Here is a 24,721-nt window from a genome sequence, read left to right as displayed (position 1 = left end):
ACCGAGTCTCTTTCCTTGGCTGTAAACTACCCATATCTTTCATCTCTATCTCAAAATGCTGCTGCAAAGCCCAAAAGGAACCTCTATTCCTTCAAAAATAGCACTTTCCCTGTGCCCTGCACTGGTGACAAGAGGCCATCCCAGCTCCAAGGGTATAGGAAAGAAGAACATCAACCCAGAAAACCAGCACAGCTAGGAGAGCACACAGGAGCGTGAGTGATTCAAGGGGCCACGGGTGAATGAGTCACAGTGTACCACGAAATAGCAGCCATCCAAAAAGGCAAGGAGAACAATGACCCAACACCTGGGAAACGCATGAAATCACACTGAACAGAAAAGCCTCTAAGTAAATGTATATTTTAGTTACAATTATATTTTTTACAAAGGCATATGCAAAGAAAGCAAGGGAATAAAGTCATGGATGTCGTATTAAACAAATAATATTCTTTTCTCCCCTTTCCCAACCTTTACATTTAACATTTATAATTTTACATCATTTAACATTTATAATTCTTAAAATATTTTAATTGCTAGGAGAGCACAGATGGAAGTGATTAATTCTGACTGAAATAATGTATGTGAAAGTGGGAAGCTCTAAAACCCCCCATGAATGGTATTATTGTCAGAGCATGAAATAATCTAGCATTCCGCATAATGGCACTACAGTGCACTAACACAAGTTATTTTTACACTCTGCCACTTGGTTTCCAGCTCACCTGATAATGTACAGCATCAGTCATTTCTTTACAGTATTTTCTTTTTTATAAAGAAATGGGTGCATGTGGGAAAATGGCCAAACAGTACAAAAGGGTCTGCCGTAAAATGCAAGACTGTCGTCTATCCCAGCCCCCCAGCTCCCTCCCACAGGCAGCTGCCGTAAGTAGTCACTTATTAATACATATACACTTCCAAAGATGCCCAATGCATTTTTTTTTCATTTAGTAATATTCTTGTAAGTTTTTCCTTAAGAGCACAAATAAACCTACCTCAGTCTTTTAACATCTGCAGATCACTTTATTGCATGGACACACCAGAATTTATCAGACTCTACACTATGAAAATGTCTGACAAAACTATCAACCACTATTTACATAATTCTTTTCCCTTACATTGGATTCTCCATCCTAGCAAATTTTATGTCTTCTAAGCTCTTCAGCCAGCATACCAGGCCTGCCAGCACCTTCACAGACACCAGGCTCTCGGGGCTCCTTTCCCTGTACTTCCTGCTTCCAGCCAAACCCAGGCTGCATACACTTCTCCCAGATACTCCGTCCATCCATTGCTTATGCTGTTGCTCTGGCTGCAACGCATCCCACATTCCTTTGCTTGGTTAATTCTTACTCAGTCCTTTAAGTCAGGGCTTGGGCATAACCTCCTTCAGGAAGGAAAGGATTTCCCAGCCCTCAAGGCAGAGGAAATGCTCCTGTGCTCGGTTCCTGCCGTAGCCTGGGTCTTGGCACCTAACCGCCTCATGATGAATGTGTATGCATCAGCCCTGACCACTAGAATTTAAGCTCCCCAGGACAGAAACCACCTCTTACTGATCTCTGTAACTGCTGGAGTTTAGTACAAAGTCTAGAACACTAATTGTATTTAATACCCATTGAATCAAGCTGAAATGAATAAGGAAACTTCTGAACACCTCTTACCTTGGTAAGAGGGCTTGGTAGGTACCAAGCCCTACCAAGATGTACTGTACGAACATTATTTCTCACTGGGTACAATGATCCCCATTTTACAGATGAAGAAACTGAGGGCCCTGAAGTTGAGAAACTTGTCCAAGGGCATTAATGGAGAGCTGAAATTTGAAACAAAGTCTACTTTACTCCAGAATCACTGATCTCTCCATTATGCTCTTCTTCTACATGTTTGGATGCTGGAAGTTAAGCGAAGAGGTCAAATGAGCAGTCCCTAAGGGTAGGACATGTTAATTAACACTGTGGATAATCTAAGGGCACTGTGGTTCCCCCCTCCAAAAGAAATCAGCCAAAAGCAATCTATAATGTAGGACTAAAATGGCAAAAAAACAAAAGGGTTATGAACAAGCAAGTCTTGTCTATAGCATCCACAAATATGCACTTAGCACACCCAGGCTGAGTCTTTCAGGAGCCATTCAAAATGAGAACAAGCAGACTTAAGCAGCTGCAATATCCCCACTTAATTCCACCAGCTTGCTCTCCCTGTGAGCACTGTTGGTTTGTCCCAAATTTCTCCCCACTTCCCAACACTGCACCATCTAAATCTCCAGACCACTTACTAAAACTGACCTTTGAACCAGCACTCCTAAAGGATTTAAAGGTTGACTGGTTCTGGGCTTCCTTGGTGGCGCAGTGGTTCAGAATCCACCTGCCAATGCAGGGGACATGGGTTCGAGCCCTGGTCTGGGAAGATCCCACATGCTGCGGAGCAACTGGGCCCGTGAGCCACAATTAACTGAGCCTGCGCGTCTGGAGCCTGTGCTCCGCAACAACAGAGGCCGCGATAGTGAGAAGTCTGCGCACCATGATGAAGAGTGGCCCCCGCTTGCCACAACTAGAGAAAGCCCATGCACAGAAACGAAGACCCAACACAGCCATAGATAAATAAATAAATAAATTTTTTTTAAAAAGAAAAAAAAAAAGTTGACTGGTAGCTACCAACAGATAGCTACACCTATCATGGACAAGAGGTGGGAGAGAAGGGCAGCACTGCAGGAGTAGGTACCAGGGTCCTGTTATCCTGCTATGAGACCTGGGGCCAGATATGGACCCTCCAAACTGGGCAGAGTAAGAATACCTACTTCCTCTTAAGGTCTTTAAAAAAATGAAAGTAGGTAATTTAAGAATAAGCACTTACCACAGAACTGGCACAAAGTTAAGGGCTCACTGGCATCTATCCAGTGACGGAAGAAATCAACCAGAGAGCAAGTGGGCCCCCTCCCCATGCCCTCCACCAGGATGGGGACTAAGGAAAGGCAACTGAGAAGCCCCCTAATTAACACAGGAAGTAGTAAATGGCATTTAGCAAAGGTGGGAAAACCAGAGGAGGCAGCTCCTCCCTCCCACACAGGAGAAGTACGAACCAATCAGCAGCAGTCAATGAACCCAAACCTTGTTCACTAGGGGAGACAAAGAAGCAAAACTTATCCCAAGGGTAACCAGACACCAGCAAAAAAGACACACAGGCTGAAAACAAAAACCAAAAAAACCCCTTTCTGGCGTATCATCAGCCACACCCAAACAAGAACGCCTCCTGACTCTGGAGGAAAGGTGCAATAAGGTAGGTAAGGGCTGTAAGGAAACGCACCGGGCAGTCAGCCCTGAATATACTGCCCAGTGTAGTGAGTAGGCACTTGTGGTGTGCTGACTGAAGCACATCTCCACCCCTCAACCTCCCTCCCATGGTTAGGGAGTATGGCTGGGTTTGGGTCCAGCTGTTTGGACCCATGTCACTCAACTCCCAAAACAACCTTCAAAAGTACCAGCATTCCAAAGTCACAGAAAACAAGCTCAGGAAGGCTAGGTAATCCGCCCAGGGTCACACTGATGTTAAGGGGCTGAGCTGGGACTTGAACCCAGTCTGTCTGGCTTCAAAGTCTCATGTACCAAAAAAAGATAAGACAGGGGTAGGGGGTGGAGGGGCTCTGGGGGGAAGGAAGGGGGGGAAGTCAGTGAAGGTGGCCAATAGCTAAAACTTGTAGTTATGAAATAAGTCCTGGGGATATAATGTACAGCATGGTGACTATAGTTAATGATACTGTATTGTATATTTGAAAGTTGTCAAGAGAATAGATCTTAAAAGTTCTCCTTACAAGGGAAAAAAAAACTGTAGCTATGTGTGGTGATGGATGTTAACTAGACTTACTGGGGTGATCATTTCACAGCATCTACAAATGCTGGATCATTCTGTTGCACACCTCAAACTAAGATAATGTTACATGTCAATTCTATCTCAATAGGAAAAAAAGAAAAGACCCAACTGACAGAGAAGAAGGGGAGAGGGATCCAGGCTGGAGTCAGGACTAATAATAAGCAAATAGTGTAATAACCGGCGGGTTGATTGGGTTTAAAACCCAGATTTCAAAGAGTTCAGTCCCTTTCAGTGACTTTTTTTTTCCAGCTTTATTGAGATATCATTGATATGTATGTAAGTTTAAGGCATACAACATGATGATTAGACACACATATATAGTATTGCAAAATGATTACCACATTAAGGTTAGTTCATACGTCCATCCCCTCACATAATTACCACTTGCGTCTGTGTGTGGTGATAACATTTAAGATCTACTTTCTTGACAACTTTCAAATCTATAATATAGTACTGTTAATTATAGTCACCATGCTGTACCTCAGATCCCCATTCAGTGACTTTTTCATCTGTGACAACCTAAGCCACACCCAGGCAAACCAAGAACCCCATGCTATTATTCCTCACTCTCTACATCCCAGGTTCCCTCCTCCAACCTATTTTTCATAAGCAAGAAAAATACTCAGAAACTAATTTCACTAGAAATTTCTTGCCAAAGGTCCACTTAAAAGGCAAAAACAGGGCTTCCCTGGTGGCGCAGTGGTTGGGAGTCCGCCTGCCGATGCAGGGGACGCAGGTTTGTGTCCCGGTCCGGGAAGATCCCACATGCCGCGGAGCAGCTGCGCCTGTGAGCCATGGCCGCTGGGCCTGCGAGTCCGGAGCCTGTGCTCCGCAACTGGAGAGGCCACAACCGTGAGAGGCCCGCGTACCGCAAAAATAAATAAATAAATAAATAAGCAAAAACAAACCTAATTTTGAGGGCTTGCTACTTTTGAGTATTAATCCAAATAACTAAAAAGCATCCTTAGCAGAATTAAATATGAATGTACATAAGTTCCTAAAAACAAGCAATTCTCCTAGGTGTTGCTTTTCACCAGAGATCAGCGTCATGCTGTTTAAAGAGCTCTCAAAAGCTCTGTGATAGAAGTAAAATTAAAAGAGAGCCTAGACCATTCACAGCCAAACATTCTCAAAAGTATGATCCTGTTGCACCCTTCCCCACTCATCCCAAGGTCTTGATACAAATGTAGTTGCCAAACCCCACGCCAGACCCACTGAAATACCACCTGTGGGCAGGCCTGGAAATGTGCATTCGGCGTAAGTGCCCCAGGTGCTTCCTATGTGCAGCACAATACTGCTTGGAACTAGGGGTTACAGGAGTAGAAGCTGTTACCTATCTCCACCCACAGAAGTTCTACTCCAAGCCCACCCAGAGGACGTGAAGGAGTTTCTACAGGGAGGCGGGGATGCTGCTTCAGGAACCAAATTTCCTACTGCCCACTGGGCATTTCCAGCTGGGTATCCCAGAGGGGCCCTGAACCTGCCCCTCCCGTCCTGAGAGAGTTCTCGGCTCCCGGTATCATTCATCGTCCCCAGCCTGCTGCCCAGCCTGGAAGCAGCCTTGCTCTCTACCTTCAGTCAGCTGCCAAATATTCCTTTTCTGTTCTGGAAGCAGCTTCCACTCCACTGCAAAATCACCTCTCCATGCACACGTTCTGTGTTCTCATCCCTGTTCTAAAAGCATGGTGACAGAGGACCAGCAACCTGAGTTCAAATCTTCGCTGAGCCCGTTTCCTTGTCTGCAAAACGAGGATGACGACAACAGCGCTCTGAAAAGTTTCTGCGAATGTTCTACGAGCTAACGCACCCTAAATCCACGTTAAAAGGTATTCAACTGACTTTCACATTCTTCCTCCCGTTAACTCAGGCCCCGAACATCATCTTTCACCTGACCTACTTCAAAAGCCTCATAACAGAGAGCCCTGCCACCCATCTGTCCCCACGCCAGCCTCTCCTCCACACTGCTGCCACCCAAGCTTTTCTCCAACACGCGGCTCTGATTTCATCATCTCCCTGCTTTAGAACCTTTGACAGCTATCACTGGCTGCATAGGATCAAGTCCGTACTTCTTTGCCTGGCAAGCAAGGCCTTTTGCAATCTGGCTCTCCCCTCCCTGCCACTGTACCCAAATGCCAGGCGCCATCTGTTCTAGTAACAACACCCCAAACATGACTTGTATTTTCATGCCTCCCAGCCTCTGCTCAGCAGGCTCCCTTCATAGAAAGCCCCTCACTCTCTTCCCCACCTGGCAAAGGGCTAGGCATCCTCCACCTCCGCCCTGAAGCCTTCCCCAGCCCCAACTCCTCCTCCCCTTCCTCCTCCTGGCTCCCGCTGCGCACGTGTCTCTCTAACATTTGTACTCTGCATGCACTTGTCTCCTCAGACTGACACAGAGCTGGGCTTCAAACTTAGAAAGGCACAATGACAGCCCTCAAGAAATATTTGTTGGAAAAATTAATGCAAGACTTCCGCCACCCTTTGACAAGTGCAAACAGTTTCCAATTTGTCAAACAGTTAACACCTTCATGGTAACTTTTTACTTCTAAAACTCCTAAGGATATTATATTCTCTGAGCTAGCTAAGACTGCTCTTAATGAAGAAAGCAAAAAAAAAAAAAAAAGCCCTGTCAAGGTCAAATGCTTATAAATCCCATCAGCTTAGAACTCAATCACTATCCCTCTAAAAATGGTATCTCATCACTGTTTCCACGACGGGAGGGGCAATCACGCTCTTTGATTCCTCTTGGCTTGACTTTCGTACGTGGAGCTGGACAATTTAAGGAGTCCTTCTTGCTTAAACAAAACATTACAGAAAGGAAGGGATAAACAAACTGTTACTTCACGGCAGGAAAAAAGAAGTGTAAAAAAGCTCCAGTGAAAAAAAAAAAGCTCCAGTGCAGCTGAACTTGAGTGGCCTCAGGGAATCAAGGTCATTCTCACAGAACAGGTACTACCAGGGCAGGGAGCAGCGTGCGCCCTTGTCTTCGTGAGACCTCTTCTTCCACAAGCCATTAACAAAGCCAAATGCCCCAAGACTTAGAAACACCTGATCGAAGAAAACGTATCTCGCTTCACCCATAAATGCCTATTTAAGCAACCTCCAAGCTGTTCCTTGACTTCTGCCGTTCAAAACGTAGGCTGTTCAAATGTAGCCCGCTTCCTTGTCTGCAAAATGATAACAACAACAGCACTCTGAAAAGTTTTTGCGAATGTTATAAGAGCTAATGCACCCTAAATCCACGTTAAAAGGTATTCAACTGACTTTCATATTCTTCCTCCCGCTAACTCAGGCCTCGAACATCAGAAATAATCATATTAATTCTCCCTTCCATGAGTCTTTAATAGGGCACAAGCCAGCAAAGAGAGTCCTCCCCCCTCGTGAGGATTCGGGGCCCTTCAGGGAAGCACCGATGCCTCTCCTCTGAAGGGAAGGCTGCGCTCCACGTTGGCGGTGGCCCTGTTCATAAATAAACCACACGTAGGACTTGAGTGCGGCACTACAGACTTACTCCATCTAAATAAAATAAAGTTTCTCATTCTAAACCGCACTCCAGCAAAACTCTACATAAGTGTGCGAGCATCTCATGTTCTCACAGGCTTAGTAAATAAATGGACTTTTTAAATACTGACTTTCATTAAAACCAGAAGGTTTGTTAGCAATATCCTCATGGCAGTAATAAAATACCCATTTTATTCTCTGGTTCCTTCTCCTCTATATATTACCATCTAAAAATGTCCCACTTGTTTGTTCAAAACATTTCATATAAACGTCTCACTATTTTAATATAAGCAACTGAGAAATTATGCATAAAGGTTATCTTGAAATCAAGCTCTTATCTGGACTTCTGTAACAAGTACCTTAAAGTTAGCAATTTTTTAAACTCTCAGAACAAACAGAAACTTCCATTCAATTACTGATCCAGAAAGCTGAATTTAAAAATTGGGTTAAGGAGCTTCCCTGGTGGCGCAGTGGTTAAGAATCCGCCTGCCAATGCAGGGGACACGGATTCAAGTCCTGGTCCGGGAAGATCCCACATGCCGCGGACCAGCTAAGCCCGTGCTCGGCAACGAGAGAAGCCACCGCAATGAGAAGCCTACGCACCGCAACAGAGAAGAGCCCCCGCTCGCCGCAACTAGAGAAAGCCCGCGCACAGAGACAAAGACCCAATGCAGCCATAAATAAATAAATGAATAAAATTTTTAAAAATAAAAATAGGGTTAAGAGGAGAAGGGAGAAAAGGACCTGTTTTGGGCACCTATGAGCCAAGCACGCTGCTATGTATAGCTATGTATGTCAGATGTTACAGGAAACCCGAACGAACTTTTTGGCCAGCTGAAATATTTTGTGTAGGTTCTCACCTTCAGTCTTGGCACGAACCCTATAAAACAGGAATTACTATTCCATTTTACAGACAAAGCGACAGAGATCCAGTAAACTACCCATGGTTCATCTGGCTTCAAAGATCATGCTTTTTTCACTATCTCCTATATATTTGTATTTTTTAAAAAGGAGGAGAAAAAAGCAGTGTATATGTGTATATTTTTAGTGTACTACTATAGGTACAAAGCACTGCTCTGTCCAAGGCACCTTATTATTCACAACAGGCAAGTTGTAATGTATAAAATAGTATCCCTGCCCACTAAGCAGTAAACATAAGAATATGCTGGGAACTGCCAATGATAGCTTCCGTCCATCAAAGCTACTCTATATATACCATGCTATTCTTCATTAAGACATACAAAACGCCTTTAAGTTTGATTTTTCCCAGACATACAACAAGCACTTGGAAAGATATCAAGGGAAAAAACTTAAATATCAAATTAAGTTAGCAAAGTCAGTTATGATACGAACTTTTATTTACATGTCTGGGTTTCCAACACAATGTACATATAAAATTATCACCCTGAGGGTGTATTTAGATTTATGGCTGTACTTCAAATCAGCATAAGCATTTATCAGAAAAATATTTTGTTAAAATTTATCGAATAGAGGTAGAATTAATGCATATTCCTAAATTAATGTATTTAGAAATAAATCTTTATAGAACAGTGTTTTACCATTATAACTCAGGTAACTTGTCATTCTGAATAAAATTCTACCACCAGAAATGTTTAACACTCAAGCCATTTTACCCAAGAGTCACAGGATTTATAGTCTTAAGATATACTGAAAACTTATACCCATTCAACCAGGTCAACTATTCAGAATACCATGGTGTTTCCAACCACAACTGGAATAAATTGAACTTGCACCCCTCCCCCACGATATATTAATAAATTTCCAAACAAACTCTAAGCCATTACTTCTTTTTTTTTATATAAATTTATTTTATTTTATTTATTTTTGGCCGCTTTGGGCCTTCGTTGCTGCACATGGGCTTTCTCTGGTTGTGGCGAATGGGGGCTACTCTTCGTTGCAGTGCTACGGCCCCTCATTGTTGTGGCTTCTCTTGTTGCGGAGTAGGGGCTCTAGGCGCACGGGCTTCAGTAGTTGTGCTCATGGGCTCAGTAGTTGTGGCTCATGGGCTCTAGAGCACAGGCTCAGTAGTTGTGGCGCACAGGCTTAGTTGCTCCGTGGCATGTGGGATCTTCCCAGACCAGGGCGTGAACCCGTGTTCCCTGCATTGGCAGGCGGATTCTTATCCACTGCGTCACCAGGGAAGCCCCCATTACTTCTTTATATTTTAAAGAAAGCAACTTATGAATTGCTAAATTAAATTGCCTGCTCCCAAATCATAAGGAGAAAAAAGCACAGTCTAGGACCTATTCTTGCGAAAAATATTTAACCTGAATCTAAACGTGCCTTTAGATTAAAGGAAAGCCTCTAGTTTACAGAAAATACAGATGACAAACAAGGTAAACACCAACACAAGGAAACAAATTCAGATATGGTACATCCTACAAGTTCTCTGCTGAAAGTCAGCAGAGGGAGGGAGGAGGTGGTATTTTTCTATATTTAAAAAACTACAGGGACAAAAGCAACAACCCACAGTGCAATATGTAACCCTTGACTGAATCCTGGTTCCACAAAACATAAATGGTGACAAATGACATTTGGAGAACAATTAGATAACAGTAAGAAATTACTGTTTTTATTAAAAGTGATAATGAGGTGGTGATTTTTGTCCTTAAGTCTTTAGTTAGAAATGCATACTAAAATTTGTCAGCTGAAATTATATGATGCCTGGGATTTGCTTTAAAATATTTTGGCAAATTAACCCAACATTGTCTTCGCTAAAAGATGCTCTGCAAAAAAAGCTTCTACAATTCAATGCACTTGGGAAATACTAACTCCTCTGTTTCCCTTCAAGGAGATAGAGAATGAACATTAGAAATAAGGATGCTCAAAAGTCCTGCAGTTGAAAACAAAAACAACTGTTTTACTTTTGTTACCCCAGATCTTCCTGCTTATTTGAACATAAAACCTTGCTTCCCTGCATAATGTCTATTAATTTCCTGAGAGTCCATTTCCATGGAACCCACTTTGGGAACTGCTGCCTTATCTAGCTAAACCACCCTGAGGCAAGGTTCTCTTAAGTCACGTGCAAGCTTCAAGAATCCTGAATAATCAAATATTCACAACTGCATCTATCTGCAACTTAGGAGCCGCTCACCTCTTCTGTCTTTTGAGTCGATAAATTATTATACTTACTCTTTAAGTTAACATGCTTTAATTTATGTCATACTCTTTCTGTAATATGAAATTGCCACTGGAAAATCTCCCTCAAATGGACTTAAATTTCACGTATTCACATCCACTTTCTTGGAAATCTACAATGGAATAGATTTCGAATTCTTAAGTTTCAAACCACACCTAGTTTTCACTCTCAAAAGTATCTTGAGATATTTCAAAGGGTCCCTCCCCAAACCCTCTCCAGAGACTCCTCAAAATCAGTAACTGGCTTCACAGGAAAAAAACACAAAACAGAACAAAACATAACCTCAGATCAAAACTCTTTCACAGTCCTTCAGGTGGTACTTAAGGGTTCCTAATAACTTACCTCAGAGACCCCCAGATTTCCATCTTTATGCACCAGAAGTGGTCCCATTCTTATAAACGGATCCTATGGGTACTTGAACAACTAAATCCCAAGACAAATTCACCTTACCACAAATTCTACTTACTCCACGGCTAAAAGTTTTATAGCAAGCTTTGAGATATCTGTAGTTCATTTGAGAAAAACTGTGTCCTATTCCCCAGTACTTTTAAAAAATCCTTTGGAAATTCACTTAAAAGTAACAAAAATGGCTAACAAAGAAATCTAAGCTAGAAGTCACTACTACGAGGAAAGAATCAAATTTGATGTCTCCCTGGTATCTAGGAAGTCATTTACAACATTCAAAACCCTTTCATATACATTCCGTCATCTGACCCTCAAAACCCTGGAGAGACGCCTGTTTTCCATCATAACATATATCTAACATGGCTCAAGTTGAAAGCTGACAACCTCTCAACCCTCAATTATCCTTACCATGGAGAGAATGTCGGCATAAGTAATTTGATTCAGCTGAGCAGTGTAGTGTCCCTCACCTCCTGTCTCTCAGTGGGGATGCTCAGGCCAGACCCTACCACAGGGACTATCACACATGATTTTGCTTGGGGGTACTTGCAGGCAGCTAACTGTCCATAGGCATTTAGATCTTCACACATATCATCCTCCAGGCCTTTCCTATTATCCCACAAGGAGAGTAGACTCTCCTCTGAACTCACTACACCTGCCTAGGATGGTCCAGTAACATCTTTGTAGCATCATCCCACGGAGCTTTCCATTTTCACCCATGCCAGTGTTCCCACATAAAAGAAGGACAACGTGGAACTGCAGGCAACACATATGCGGGCAGACAAAACTGCTTTGGAATAAAGTGACCCTGGTTTGGATCCTGGATCTTCCTGTCTTGGCCACGCACGCTCCTTGCTCTCAGATCCCTCACACGTACATGGCGCTCTCTACCTCCTAAGGCTGTCAAGGGCTGGGGGAGAGAGACCCTCCCCACGGTAAACAGCATAGAGCAGTGTTTAACAACTGCGGGGTGTCTGCCTGCCTTTCTCCCAGAAGGGGAAACAAGCAATTTTTAAAAATGACTAAGGCAAGCCAGGACCCAACCATCAAGAGGCCTACAGCCCATAGGCAAAGCAAGCAGGCAAACGACTTTTTAATAAAAGACAAAAAGAGAGAAACATTACAATCAACGTACAAGCAATGTGCTGGGGGGATTAAATGGCAGGAACCATTTAGAGGCAGAAGGGAGAAATCAGAAAAATGTGAATGAGAAAGCAATATTTACTTAAGCTAGGCCTTGAAGGACAACGACAAGTTCAGTGGTGGGGGGAAGGAGAGGACAGCCTCCTCAGAGGCAAAATTGAAACGAAGTAGGACAGTTACAGTCTCAGTGGCAGAGACACATGGAGGACAAGTGGGTGTAGTAAAGAAAGTTACGAATCAGACCACAGAGAATCTTGAAACCTATGAATAAAAGGGGAACAGCCAGGGCTCTTATCTGTCCTTGCATTAGCTATGGTGTTTTCAGTTGCGAGTAACAAAAACTACGTGACAATAAGGGACAATAAGTGACTTACACTGGGGTTTCAAAACCTTTTGATCATGCCGCCCTAACAGTAAAAACATTAAACATGTACCCCAATAATTTATACATAATTAAAACACTAGTTACGAATTACATGTGTATACTAATGTGGTATATACATTATAAAACATCCATCAACAACTCTTTAAAGGATGAGAACGATCCAAACAGTACTCTTAGGTTTATTTGCATTTATTAATACACATCCATGCACAATTTTGGTGCCAACTCATTAAATCTGATTTAAAAGGCATTTCCTAAGAACACGTCTACATGTTCTTATTCCTGTAGATTTACATCATTACCATTCAACTTTCTTTGCAAGAATCTTTTTAAACCACTTGCCTATTTTGTTGTAGTCAGTCTACTTAAAACTAGATGATAGGGCTTCCCTGGTGGCGCAGTGGTTGAGAGTCCTCCTGCCGATGCAGGGGACACAGGTTCGTGCCCCGGTCCGGGAAGATCCCACATGCCGTGGAGCGGCTGGGTCCGTGAGCCATGGCCGCTGAGCCTGTGCGCCTGGAGCCTGTGCTCCGCAACGGGAGAGGCCCCAACAGTGAGAGGCCCATGTACCGCAAAAACGAAAACAAAAAAAACAAACTAGATGATGTAACCCATAAATCCATTTACATGGATAGAGTTCACCAAAGACAAGAATAAGAATAAGGGTACCACTGTCAGTTCCACCAGGTTGTAAAATGCCTCCTCTTCCCTCAGGCGACCTTCTATAACCTAAGTGACAAGAAGATTTTCAGATATAACAACCAGTGTCAACTCATCTATTAAATATTAGTAAAGCTTATTTTTTTTTCTAGATAAACTTTTAATATTTTCTTTCTTCCCATATTGGATGGTCTGGCACACTCCACTTTGGAGATCACTGCCTCAAACAATAATAAAAAAAAATTTTCCCACATAAGAAGTTCTGAGTCACAGTGGTTTTAGGGTTGGTTAATTCTGCAGCTAAAAAAAGTCCCTGTGGTCTTAGGCTCCTTCCGTCTTTGTACTCTGTGATTTTCAGAGTGTCAACCTGTTTTATTGTACTGACAATCTTAGGTTCTCAATATGGTGGGACCCAATAGTTGGTCAAACACTTAATCATTAACCAGTCACAGGTATGGATGGTATTACTAAGGTTAACTTGGCTTAATCAAGATGCACTCCCTGGAACCGGAGGTACACCCAACTTACCCTGCAACACATGGGCAATGGAAAACTAATCAAAAGCAGCATTATGTTATCAAGCAATGTGGTAAATTCTTACAGCAATGGGCCCCTGCTATGAATCATGTAACCACAGAGCATGAGTGAGCCTAGACCCAGGCAGAAAAGCCGCCCTGCTGAACCCAGCTCCAATTTCTGAATCCCAAGCAAATAAAGGGTTGTTGGTTTAAGCCACAAGAAGGAAGGGAGGACCAGGATGGGGAATGCTGTGGTATGGGCAAGAAACTATCCCTGCGCCCCAGCACTCTACATATGTAGGACAGTGGGTGAAGAAAGAACAATGCTGTTTCATTTCCACAGAATTTTTAAAGTTCAATCATCTAGTTCAGAGTCAGCAAGCACTCAATAAACATTAAGAATTGATGTTACTAATCCCAAGTAATTTAGTATAAAGCATGGCAGACAGAGGGGAGTATAATGGGTTACATAGGAATAATGACCAACTTCCGAGTTTTTTGCAGTAATTCAATACCCTGTTACACAAGTGCCTGTGCACGAAGCAATTCAAATCCCCACAGAGTGTGGAAAAGTCTACTAATCTCAAGACTATAGGGTATATATCACAGGAGCATTAAAAATGTTCACATTATTTGGCATATTGGTATGTTGTTATGACCATCAACACCACTTTTGGAAACATATCTTGCGTTAGACAGCGAGCTCTTTTTGTTTACCCAGCTCTCTCTCTCTACCATTAATAATAACCCCCTTCTTTGTAGGATACTTTGTCTCCCCACAGTCCCATCTTGTGGGTCTAATGGGGACTGCCAACCGTAACTCTCCTTTGGCTGGCATCAGGCCAATCTGGGTTCTCGCCAGGGTTTTCTCAAATTGGAACTGAGAACAAAGAGTCAGTTTCTTGATGATGAGAGGTTTTGAAGGTACCAGCAGCCAGGTACCCCTGTGTGCTGGGCCCTATGATTTTTTAATTTATTTTTTATTGGGCCCTGTGATTTAATGATGAGTAAATCATATCTGAGCCAAAGGGCTCTGATAGCCTGAGAGATATTTCTTTCCAAAACACCTAAATGTCAAAATGGGCTGGTTAAAATAAATTATAGTAATGTATGTAATGGATTTACTAAACAGCCATTAAAACAGTGCCAAAGAAGAATGTACAGATATGACAGGAGAAAAAACACATCCCATAAGTATATACTGTACTCTAAACTGTGCAGATACATTACATGCACCCTTGTGTGTCGAATCTTTTACATATTTCTTCAAAAGCACATGTAATAGAAGATCCCATTTTTGCATGAGCATATATGCATGAAAAGGTCACAGCCAAGTGTTTCTTAGAGACTTCCCCAACTCCGACCCCAACTCACAGAGGTGATAAGCCTCTGTTCTGGGCGTGGCAGACAGGGTGGTGGGTGGTGAGTCACCGTGGTTCTGGGCTGTACGGCTGAACATCCTGGGTTCACATCTATATAGTTGTGACTGGAAGATTTTTACTAATAAATTCCCTCATGGTAGCGGCAAAATCTGTGCTAAAATTCAGGGACTATGCCATCCCTCTGCAACACTTTTCTTGTCCTTGACATTGCTACCTATAGGACTCTTCTTTCCAGAATATTCTCCTTGATCACACACACCTGCAGGAGCCCCTAGAGACAACATCTACCCTAGAAGGGTATCTCTCATCAGTAACACAGCCAACCCAAACCAGAACCCCTTCGACACTGCACAAGATAACGTCTCCCGATAGCCTTCTTTATCAAAAGTCCTCCCCTAACCTTCAAAATCCATTCTCCTCATAATAAAAAACCAGAAGCCATTCTTCTGCTTTGCTGCTCTCGTCCCCTTCTGTTACACTGATAACCAAGTCTCCCAACTTCATCAGCAAATACTGCTTCATAACACTGTCTCTCCACGCACACCTGAAAATGGCAGCCTTTTTATTTTATAGTCAGCCAATCAGAACTCATTGATGCATCCTCTTCCTGAGGTTTAAACCCCATTGCTTAATATTTTAAAAAGATGGTCTTCTGAGAATAAGTTTAAAGAGCTGAAGATGAACAGGTTGCTCAGACATAAAAGAGCCTATAGCTTAGCACCTAATTTTATTTTAGAACCTTTTAAAGAAAATCCATACCAGCTTCCAGATGAGTGTCAAGTTGCACTCACCGCTCTTAAATAGGCAAGCAGGACACAGTACAAACATTTAGAGTCACAGTGAAAATGGGTCACCTGCAGCCTACTACTTCTTTACCGTTAAGCCAATGGCATAAGGGAAGAATTTATTTAGCACAGGAAGTGCTGCAGAATCAGACTTACCCAGACATCAGTAGAAAGAGCCCAAGAAGGATGTCACCAAAAATGGGACATTTATCCAGGCTTTGTAATTCAGCTGAGAGATATCAAGAAGAAAGGCAAATGATATGTTCATTGCTTATTTTAAAAAAGATGTACAGATTTGAGAAGTGATTTCCTTAAGAATGCTGTCTGGGTTACTAGTCTGGATTATAAATCGCACTAGACCCTGAAGCCTCCTTAATAAAAAAGAAGTTGAAAATAAACAAATGGTTAGTTTGAGGTATGTGAATTTCTGAAACTCTCTTGGGAAGAAAGTTTTATTACCATTATTACTGAACTGTTTTTAATCTCTGACATCAAAGCATAGATGTTAACCCTGGGGTTCTGAAACCCAAATGACCCATAAATGAAATGCCACATATTAACATTAGTCTGTTTGTCAAGTTTTAGCCAACTTACTTGTGACTCCGTGAATAAAGAGAGATATGGGGGTGGGAATAGGGAGAATCAGAAGACCTAGGTTCAAGTTCACCTCCACCATTTATAGATGATATCAAGCAAACTGATCTAACTTGTCCCGCCTCAGTTTACTTAACTGAGGGTTTAAGGATAAAATATGTAAGTAAAGCCCTTTACAAACCCCAAAGTACTATTCTAATATTACAGTACTGGCTCCAGAATGCCTACATTTCTCAAACTACTGGATAGTCACAGAACTTTGTGGTTGAAAGGTAATCCCATTACAGGGATGATAACAATGAGAAAACTAAGGCCCAGAAAGTCTTAAGAGCCTAGTAAATAGACAACATTTGTAAACTGGTGGGAGGTTGGGAAGAGGTTCTAGTTTTTCCACCATTGAAATATGCATTTTAAAGGATGGTTCAAAACAAAGCTACCCTAGGAACTAAAACAAATCTCTCCCCAGCAATACATATATTTCTTCTGCTTTACTTTGCTTTTGTAAACTTTACTCCTGTAACTTACAAGTTAAACAAACTTTTCATCAGAAAGATAAAAAAAAAGCCATGGGCTTCCCTGGTGGCGCAGTGGTTGAGAGTCCGCCTGCCGATGCAGGGGACGCAGGTTCGTGCCCCGGTCCCTGAAGATCCCACATGCCGCGGAGCGGCTGGGCCCGTGAGCCATGGCTGCTGAGCCTGCGCGTCTGGAGCCTGTGCTCTGCAACGGGAGAGGCCCCAACAGTGAGAGGCCCACGTACCAAAATAAAAAAATAAAACCATCTCCCTGACTATGAGACTCACAGCCTACTTGTAACCCAACCCAGACAAAAATCTTTACAATTGGGTTAGAAATGTCTAATGGAAACATCGACATAACATGAACCTCCAGCTATGCTGGCAGACATCATTATAATATGGATTACAGTTCTAGCAGCCCAGGGATACTGATTTTAATGTTCCTGGGAGACAAAGAATTAATCAGCAACTCAGAGGGGGGTGCTGCCTAAAAATGAAAAATTTAATCGAGAAAATTCCACTGTCTTTAGATTTGTGCCCTCAATCACCCACTATCAAAAACCCACCATGGCACCAAATAAATTGTGTGTGGTTAAAGAGACGAAATGTGCTTTTCTACAGGCTGTTATGGGAAGCAGAAAAAGGCTGACTATGAATCAGTTATGTTTTAGTTCCACGATGGACATAAATTATGATAATTTAGACATTCTGGTGGTTAAACCAAAAAAGCAGGAAAACCATGGCTCCCAAGTCCCAGTAAAAGTTAAGTTTGTGGTATCACAGCTGAAAGACAGGGTCATGAAAAGTGACCTTAAATTTATTTCTGGACTTTCCTGCCTCCACTAAAATCGATGACACTATTTCCCATCTCTTATTGTCAAATCACAACAATCCGGAAGCCTGGACCGAATTCACTTGGCAGGTAACAGGAGCAACCCTAAGAGGAAGTCCTGAAGGATGTCAGATACCATATTTCCTTCACTCCCACATACTTTTCATCTTAATACCTCCAGGATATATTTACGATGAGTTCTGACTGACACTCACCAAGCATTCTGGCTGACACAAATTTTGCAAAAACTGGCATACTCCAAGGGAAGGTCCCTTGTGAGATCTTCAGTAGCTTAGATGAGTAAAACAGTCAGACTACCACTATAATGAACATCTCTCGGTGGCTCATAAATTCTTTCATTCCCAGCAATCAAAAAGCAGCTGTTAAAATCCTGGAATCTTCCTAGTAGCAGATCTTAAATACCTCCAAGCTGGCCAGGGAAGCTTCCCAACTGCTTTCTTCTCCTTCCCCTCCCCCATCCCAGGAGTGCCAGGCTGGCAGGAATAACGATGACCCAGGAAGGAAAGAAAAAAAAAGGGGGAGGGAGGGAGGGAAGGAGGGAGGGAGAGGGAGAGGGAGAGGGAGAGGGAGAGAGAGAGAGAGAGAGAGAGAGGGAGAGAGAGAGGGAGGGAGGGAGGGAGGGAGGGAGGGAGGGAGGGAGGGAGAGAGAGAGAGTAGCGGATCTGGTGAAAGCAGAGATGCAGACTCCCTTCATTTCCACTACGCAGAAATACCAACTCTCTGTACCAACTCACCAGGTTTCTCCTTTCCTCTCCTATCCCCATCCCCCTCCAAACACATTAACTTCTGCAGTCTGATGGTGTGGCATTTGGAGTTAATGACCTCAGCAGTCCTAAGGCCATTCCTCAAAGATTTTTAACCAGTCACTTCCTTTCCATGCCAGAGCTCGAGGCCCATCCCACGGGAAGATTCAGCTTCCTTTTACCTTGTAACCTGCCCAAGACGGCGATGCTCCTAGGGTCAAGTTCAAGATGAAGGTGCCCTCCTAACCTCCCGGAGTTGACTCAAGCAGGGAACAGCGCTACAGAGACGAGTCCCACCCCTCAAGACACGGGGATCTGGGGCTGCCAACAGTGGACTGGAGGGGGTTGGGAGGGGTAGACTGTCGCCGAGCCCGGCGTCCTCCGAAGCCCTGGCCGCGGCGCCGTATTTCTACCTGGCCACCGCCGCATTTCCTCCCGGAGCCTTACACAATAAGTGAAGTAAGTTTTGAGAACGCCGGTCCAGAGACATTTCTGTCTGCAAACTCGGCACACAATGCCTTGGGGCTTCCTTCCTCGCCAGCCGTTCCGGAAAGCTGCCGCGCCAAAGCGGGGAGCCCGTCACACCCACAGCGCTGCGCGCCCGCACCCCAAAGTCCGGCAGGAAAAACGTGCGCCCTGACATAAGTCCCCCCAAAGAAGTGAGCACTCTTCAGTCTCCAAGAACGGGGGGGGATACACAATCTTGAAACAATTCTCACTCTCCCTAAAGATCTAATCCTAGCTCCCCCCCACCCCCAAAAAAAGAACGTGGATATACTCATCGCAGTGTTCTTGGAAGCGAAGCAATACTTTCAGCCCAGAGTGGGGCAATATGACTCCCTCCGAGGCTTAAGTTCACCCGTCAACTTCGCGACCCACGCTCACCTCCGGGGGCGTCCCGGACCCCGCGGTGCCAGGTGCGCTTCTTCCTCGCCTCCCCCAACCCCAGGTACCAGGCGCAGCCCAGGCCCTTGCCAAGCCCGAAGGCAACAGAGGAGGCGGGAAAGGGGGCGCGGAGACGCGCCGGGCGGAGGTGGTCCAGAAACTCGAGCGTGCAGTCGCGCGTTCCCGGCGCCCCCGAACCCCAGCTCCGCCCGGGGCCGGCTCGGTCAGGCGCGGAGCTGAGGCGAAGGGAAGGTACCGATTCTCCAGAGCCGCCAGGACCGAGGCCCGAGGCGCCCAACAAGTTCGTGCCTATCCCCGGAAAGCTCCCGGGTGTGCCCAGCGAAGGGGGGGCAGGGAGCCTCCAGAAACTTTCCCACATGCCTTTCCACTCTCCCATCACCCTCTCCTCCTCCCGAGACCCCCGCTCCCCTCTGCACCGCAGCAGCTGGCGCTGCCCGGGACGCGCGGAGGCCGGCGGCGGCGCCAGGGCGGCGGGAGTTACCTACCGGGAAAGTTTCCAGCCCCTCGGTGCGGTTCCCCACCGCTAGGGCCGGGCCTCGGGGCGCGGCCAGCTCTGCGCTCCGCGGCTGCCTCTCCGCCAGCTCCCAAAGCGGCCGCTGCTCCCGCAGCTGCCACAGCTCAGGCTGCGCTCCGGCCCGTCCCTCCGCCTCGCACGGCCCACACCGGGGCCTCATTGGCAGCGCGAATCCCCGCCCTTGCGCGTGTTCCCGGAGGCACCTTCCTCTCGCGCGCCCGCCCGGGCCGCGCCTCCCGCGCCCCTCCCCGCCCAGGCTTGCGGCGGCTCCCGAGAACCACTGGGGCCCGGCGCGTGAACTTTCTGCGGGGTGCCCAGCTTCCCCCTTGGGGGCTAGTCCCCCGAGGCTGCGCTTGGTTCCCTGCAGGATTGGACCCAAGATGGGCGATAGTCCATCTTTTTTTCAACCTCTAAAAAAATCAGTGAAGTGGCCTGGCCTCCCCTCCTTGCTGCATTTTGAAAAGAGCCGAGAAGGACATATGGGAGCAATTAACCAAGATGAAGTTTTGGTGGATGTTTTAGGGTGACTTGTGTGGCTTTCTTGAATTTTCTCTGCCTCACTTAACTACATACACACTCACTCACTTTCTTGGGCAAGAATGAGCTAAGGCAGATGTAAGGTGTAAAGGGCACCTCGCCTGCTGTGTCTTTTTCTTTCCCGAACGCGAATTAGGGAGGTTTGGGGACCGGTGATTGCCTCGAGCGTCCCCGGGGCCGGGTCCCAACAGCCTCCTCCAGCCGCTTGGGGCTGGCCCTGTGTTGTCTGTGCTACAAACTTGGAGGGCAAACGTCATGCTTATATCGGCGGGAGGAGGGAGGTATGGAGGTAGGAGAAACACAAAGATGCTATTATTGTTTCGGTCGGTAGCAGTAAATTAAATTCCCGAGTTCCCAAAATGTTTTGTTATCCCCCAGCAGAGCAAAAGCCAGGGTAGGGCCTATGGATTCAGGAATCCTGGATTCCCAGGCAGGCAATTCAGGCTGGGGGGCGCAGCCTACTCCACACCCGAAGGCTTTTAGACCAGGCTTGTTCACGGAGGGATCAACTAGGACTGTTGCTGTCTTGTGTGGCCTGTGGGAATCATGCACGGGGCACCCCAATGGTGTGTCTAGAGCAGGGAATACAGAAGTTGCTATAAATGGATTTATTGGCAACCCCTAACCTTGCTGTGGCAAATCCGCCTTTAAAGACAACTGTGTTTTAAACGAGTCCCCACATAAAAACTTCAACCTCACGCAGAGCTTCCCAATATAAAGATACCCGGTGAGAGGAGCGTCCATATTTCAAGTTCCCGTGAAAAGGGACAGGAAGTAAAATGCCACACAATCTCTTTACATAAATAAAAGATGACTGAAACTTGCTGGCTTTTTCACCCACAGTTTCAAAGGCCTGATTATTACTGTGCTGATATTTGAACAGTAAATGTATCAGCAGGCTTGAAGTCTTCCTGAAACAAAGCAGGATATGAATATTTAAATAAAATATAAACTGACTAAATCAGAAGAGCAGTTGACTTATTTCTTCACTCTGAAATGTCCCATTGCTGAAAAATATGGTAATCTGTTTTAATTTCTCTTGAAATGCACAAAAGTTACCAGTCTTTCAACAACAGATGAAAAAGCAGGACAGCAACCTCAGTAATAAAAGGATGACACAAATTAAAGAAAAAAAAAAAAAAAACTCCATGCTAGTCTAACTAATCTTAAATATTAAGATATAAAAGAAACAATCCTAGGGAAATAGACTGGTACAGTTCCCTGCCTCCCACTTTGACTTCATTATAATAGGTGAAATGTATAAATGGATGAAATTTACAATTTGTATCACATTTTTCTGCCTTTGGCTCTTCTAAGTTATATTCCCCAAGTTTTTGATGAAATTGCTCTGTTAAATTGGGTTTTGAAGACAATGAAATTCATTTTTTTCCCTCTATCCTCAAAGCTCCCTAAGTAGCAAATCACATAAAGTAAATATGCTAATTACCAGCATCATCTTTAAATTATTTCTAGTTGAAAATTTTTTGTCTTTATAGCTTCAGAAGTCACAGTCATTAAAGAAGTAACTTCATCACTGCCTAGTTAGGAGTGTTTAACATTCTAAACAGGCATACAGCTAGCAATCTGAAATTTGTACGCAGAAGGGCCCTGTCTCCCCTTCTTCCTGTAGTGTTTATATAATCCAAACTACCTATGTTATTAGGTAGTTATAATTAACTATGTTATTATGCACAATCTGATCTCCACTTTAAACAGTTAACATTACATACAGTATGTCATACTAAGAACATCAAAGCTGTGTTAAGCTGTGAGTGAAAAGGGTACATTTTATAGAAAACAAGGCCAAAAACACAGAGTAATAAAAATTCATGGGTGAGGAAAAGAAAGGGAGATCCATTAAGACCAAGTCTGCAAGAAAAATTTATGAACATTTTGTAAGCAACTAAGTAAGTGTAGTATTAGTGGAACACAGGTTCAAAAAATGAATTTTAATGATTTTTAAAAATCTGCTTTTCCCTTAAAAAAATAAAAGATGTTTTTGGTTAGTTGTTAGGTGAGGGCTTGAGTTTTAGGGGGAGGGGAGGGCAAGAATCACCTCTTGCTTTTCTTACAGTATTTCTGCTTACCCTATCCAATTTAAAAAGCTCACTCATTACATTTCTGTTAATTCCAGTCAAAAAAAATTAAAAGAAATATAGATCACATGAATGTTATATGTTGAACACGTTCACCAAGCATACATACAATATACTGGATTCTATTTTTAAATTTTCTGTCAGTTTGCCAGCAGTGTAGCTTTTCTCAGCAGAGTGAAAGGAAACAGCAAATAAACTGGTTATTTTACCCTACAATTTATTACCCAGGGCAATAGGCTGAGGAAGGCGTGAGAAAAGAATGTGCCTTGTGAGTGTTAGTACGCTATTTTCCCTTGCTCAGATTCTTAAGTACTTCTATTTTAAAGCAAGACTAAGTTAGGATCATAGCCAGTGTTTATTATGGTATGTGTAGTATAGAAGACATAGTGAGAAGTGAAATGTTTAAAACAGTATAGTACAGACTGCCAACAAACACATGAAAGAATGCTCAACATCACTAGTCATTGGAGAAATGCAAATCAAAACTACAATGAGGTATCACCTCACACCCATTAGAATGGGCATCATCAGAAAATCTACAAACAACAAATGCTGGACAGGGTGTGGAGAAAAGGGAACCCTCCTGCACTGTTGGTGGGAATGTAAATCGATACAGCCACTATGGAGAACAGTATGGAGGCTCCTTTAAAAACGAAAAATAGAACTACCACACGACCCAGCAATCCCACTACTGGGCATAAACCCTGAGAAAACCATAATTCAGAGTCATGTGCCACAATATTCACTGCAGCTGTATTTATAATAGCCAGGACGTGGAAGCAACCTAAGTGTCCATGAATGGATAAGGAAGATGTGGCACATATATACAATGGAATATTACTCAGCCATAAAAAGAAACGAAATTGAGTTATTTGTAGTGAGGTGGATGGACCTAGAGTCTGTCATACAGAGTGAAGTAAGTCAGAAAGAGAAAAACAAATACCATGTGCTAACACATATGCATGGAATCTAAAGGAAAAAAAAATGGTTCTGAAGATCCTAGGAGCAGGACAGGAATAAAGATGCAGACCGTAGAGAATGGACTTGAGGACACGGGGAGGAGGAAGGGTAAGTTGGGACGAAGTGAGAGAGTGGCATGGACTTACATATACACTACCAAATGTAAATAGATAGCTAGTGGGAAGCAGCCGCATAGCACAGGGAGATCAGCTCAGTGCTTTGTGACCACCTAGAGGGGTGGGATAGGGAGGGTGGGAGGGAGACGCAAGAGGGACGAGATACGGGGAGATATATATATATATATATATCTATCTCTGATTCACTTTGTTATAAAGCAGAAACTAACACACCATTGTAAAGCAATTATACTCCAATAAAGATGTTAAAAAAATAAAACAGTATAGTAATTAAATGCAAAAACTGAGACAGGACTTTAAAAAAATGAAGGCAAGGTAGGCAATCCAGACTCAAAATAATTCAGCCCACAAACACTTTGCCTACTTTGGAGTGTTTTTTAATGTTTACAGAATTCATTCTGCTTTGATCCATTCATTCCTCCTTTCCCTTTTAAAGTTTTGGAGAGGAAACTAATTTTTTAAAACCTGGGGAATAATGAAATAAGTTGGGTTATATTTAGAAATCAGTTGGGAAAAACAAAGGAATTACATACCCTTACACAGTTCCTGTGTGTGTGACAATCCAAGGTCACACACATACACCAATGCATGGTCAGATGTGGGCTAATGGCAGACATCCATCCAGGGATATCAAAAGCCATACTTGTACACAGTTATTCAGGCAGTTAAATTATGTCTAACTGGACATACAAACCCCTCTGCAGGTCTAGCACATGGCCTGCCAATATTGCAGAAGCTCATCCAATAGTGGCTAGGCCGTGAATTATTTAAACTGATAAGGAATCCACTGAGGGAAGAAAGTAGGGAGATAGATTCAGGGGTTCACATTTCCTTATTGGAATATAGGAGTAACTAAAATCGTGGGAGAATCTGGTTTAAGATGGCATGCCTCTGACTAACATTTAAAATATAGATTTAGTCCAATATTCTGATGGTGAAATGGTCTGTTGAGGAAAGAGAAATTTCCTGTGTTCAGGAAGGGTAAGGTAATGCAATCAGGTAATAATCCTTCCAATAAATGTTGTTGAGTCTGGTTAAGATGGCTTAAAAAGAAAGGAGAAATGTGCTGTTAAGTTTGAGCATA

At 43.7% G+C, this 24,721-nt stretch overlaps 1 protein-coding gene and 2 long non-coding RNA genes across 7 annotated transcripts in view; all 3 read right to left on the bottom strand.

Annotated features, from left to right (window-relative positions):
• The window catches only part of TANC1 (tetratricopeptide repeat, ankyrin repeat and coiled-coil containing 1), a 230,760-nt gene extending 210,657 nt beyond the window's left edge, over positions 1-20,103 (bottom strand). For 3 of the 5 annotated variants that reach the window (XM_049712019.1, XM_049712023.1, XM_049712020.1), the window contains exon 1: positions 19,879-20,103. In XM_049712019.1, the coding sequence (XP_049567976.1) occupies positions 19,879-20,067 (189 nt within the window). In that variant the 5' untranslated portion in view covers positions 20,068-20,103. Of the gene's footprint in view, positions 1-19,372; positions 19,478-19,878 lie in introns of those variants that run through there. The other 2 variants (XM_033421826.2, XM_049712022.1) reach the window with 2 other exon arrangements.
• The window catches only part of LOC125964950 (uncharacterized), a 340,974-nt gene that overhangs the window by 274,417 nt on the left and 41,836 nt on the right, over positions 1-24,721 (bottom strand). The gene's annotated exons all lie outside the window — the stretch shown is intronic.
• Positions 1-24,721, bottom strand: part of LOC125964949 (uncharacterized) — a 260,419-nt gene that overhangs the window by 224,948 nt on the left and 10,750 nt on the right. The window lies entirely within an intron of this gene.

The sequence above is a fragment of the Orcinus orca genome, chromosome 7 (genome assembly GCF_937001465.1).
Source record: "Orcinus orca chromosome 7, mOrcOrc1.1, whole genome shotgun sequence".
Classification (NCBI taxonomy): domain Eukaryota; kingdom Metazoa; phylum Chordata; class Mammalia; order Artiodactyla; family Delphinidae; genus Orcinus; species Orcinus orca.
The sequence above is the reverse complement of the archived record's forward strand: the minus strand, read 5'-3'. Positions and strand labels throughout refer to the sequence as shown.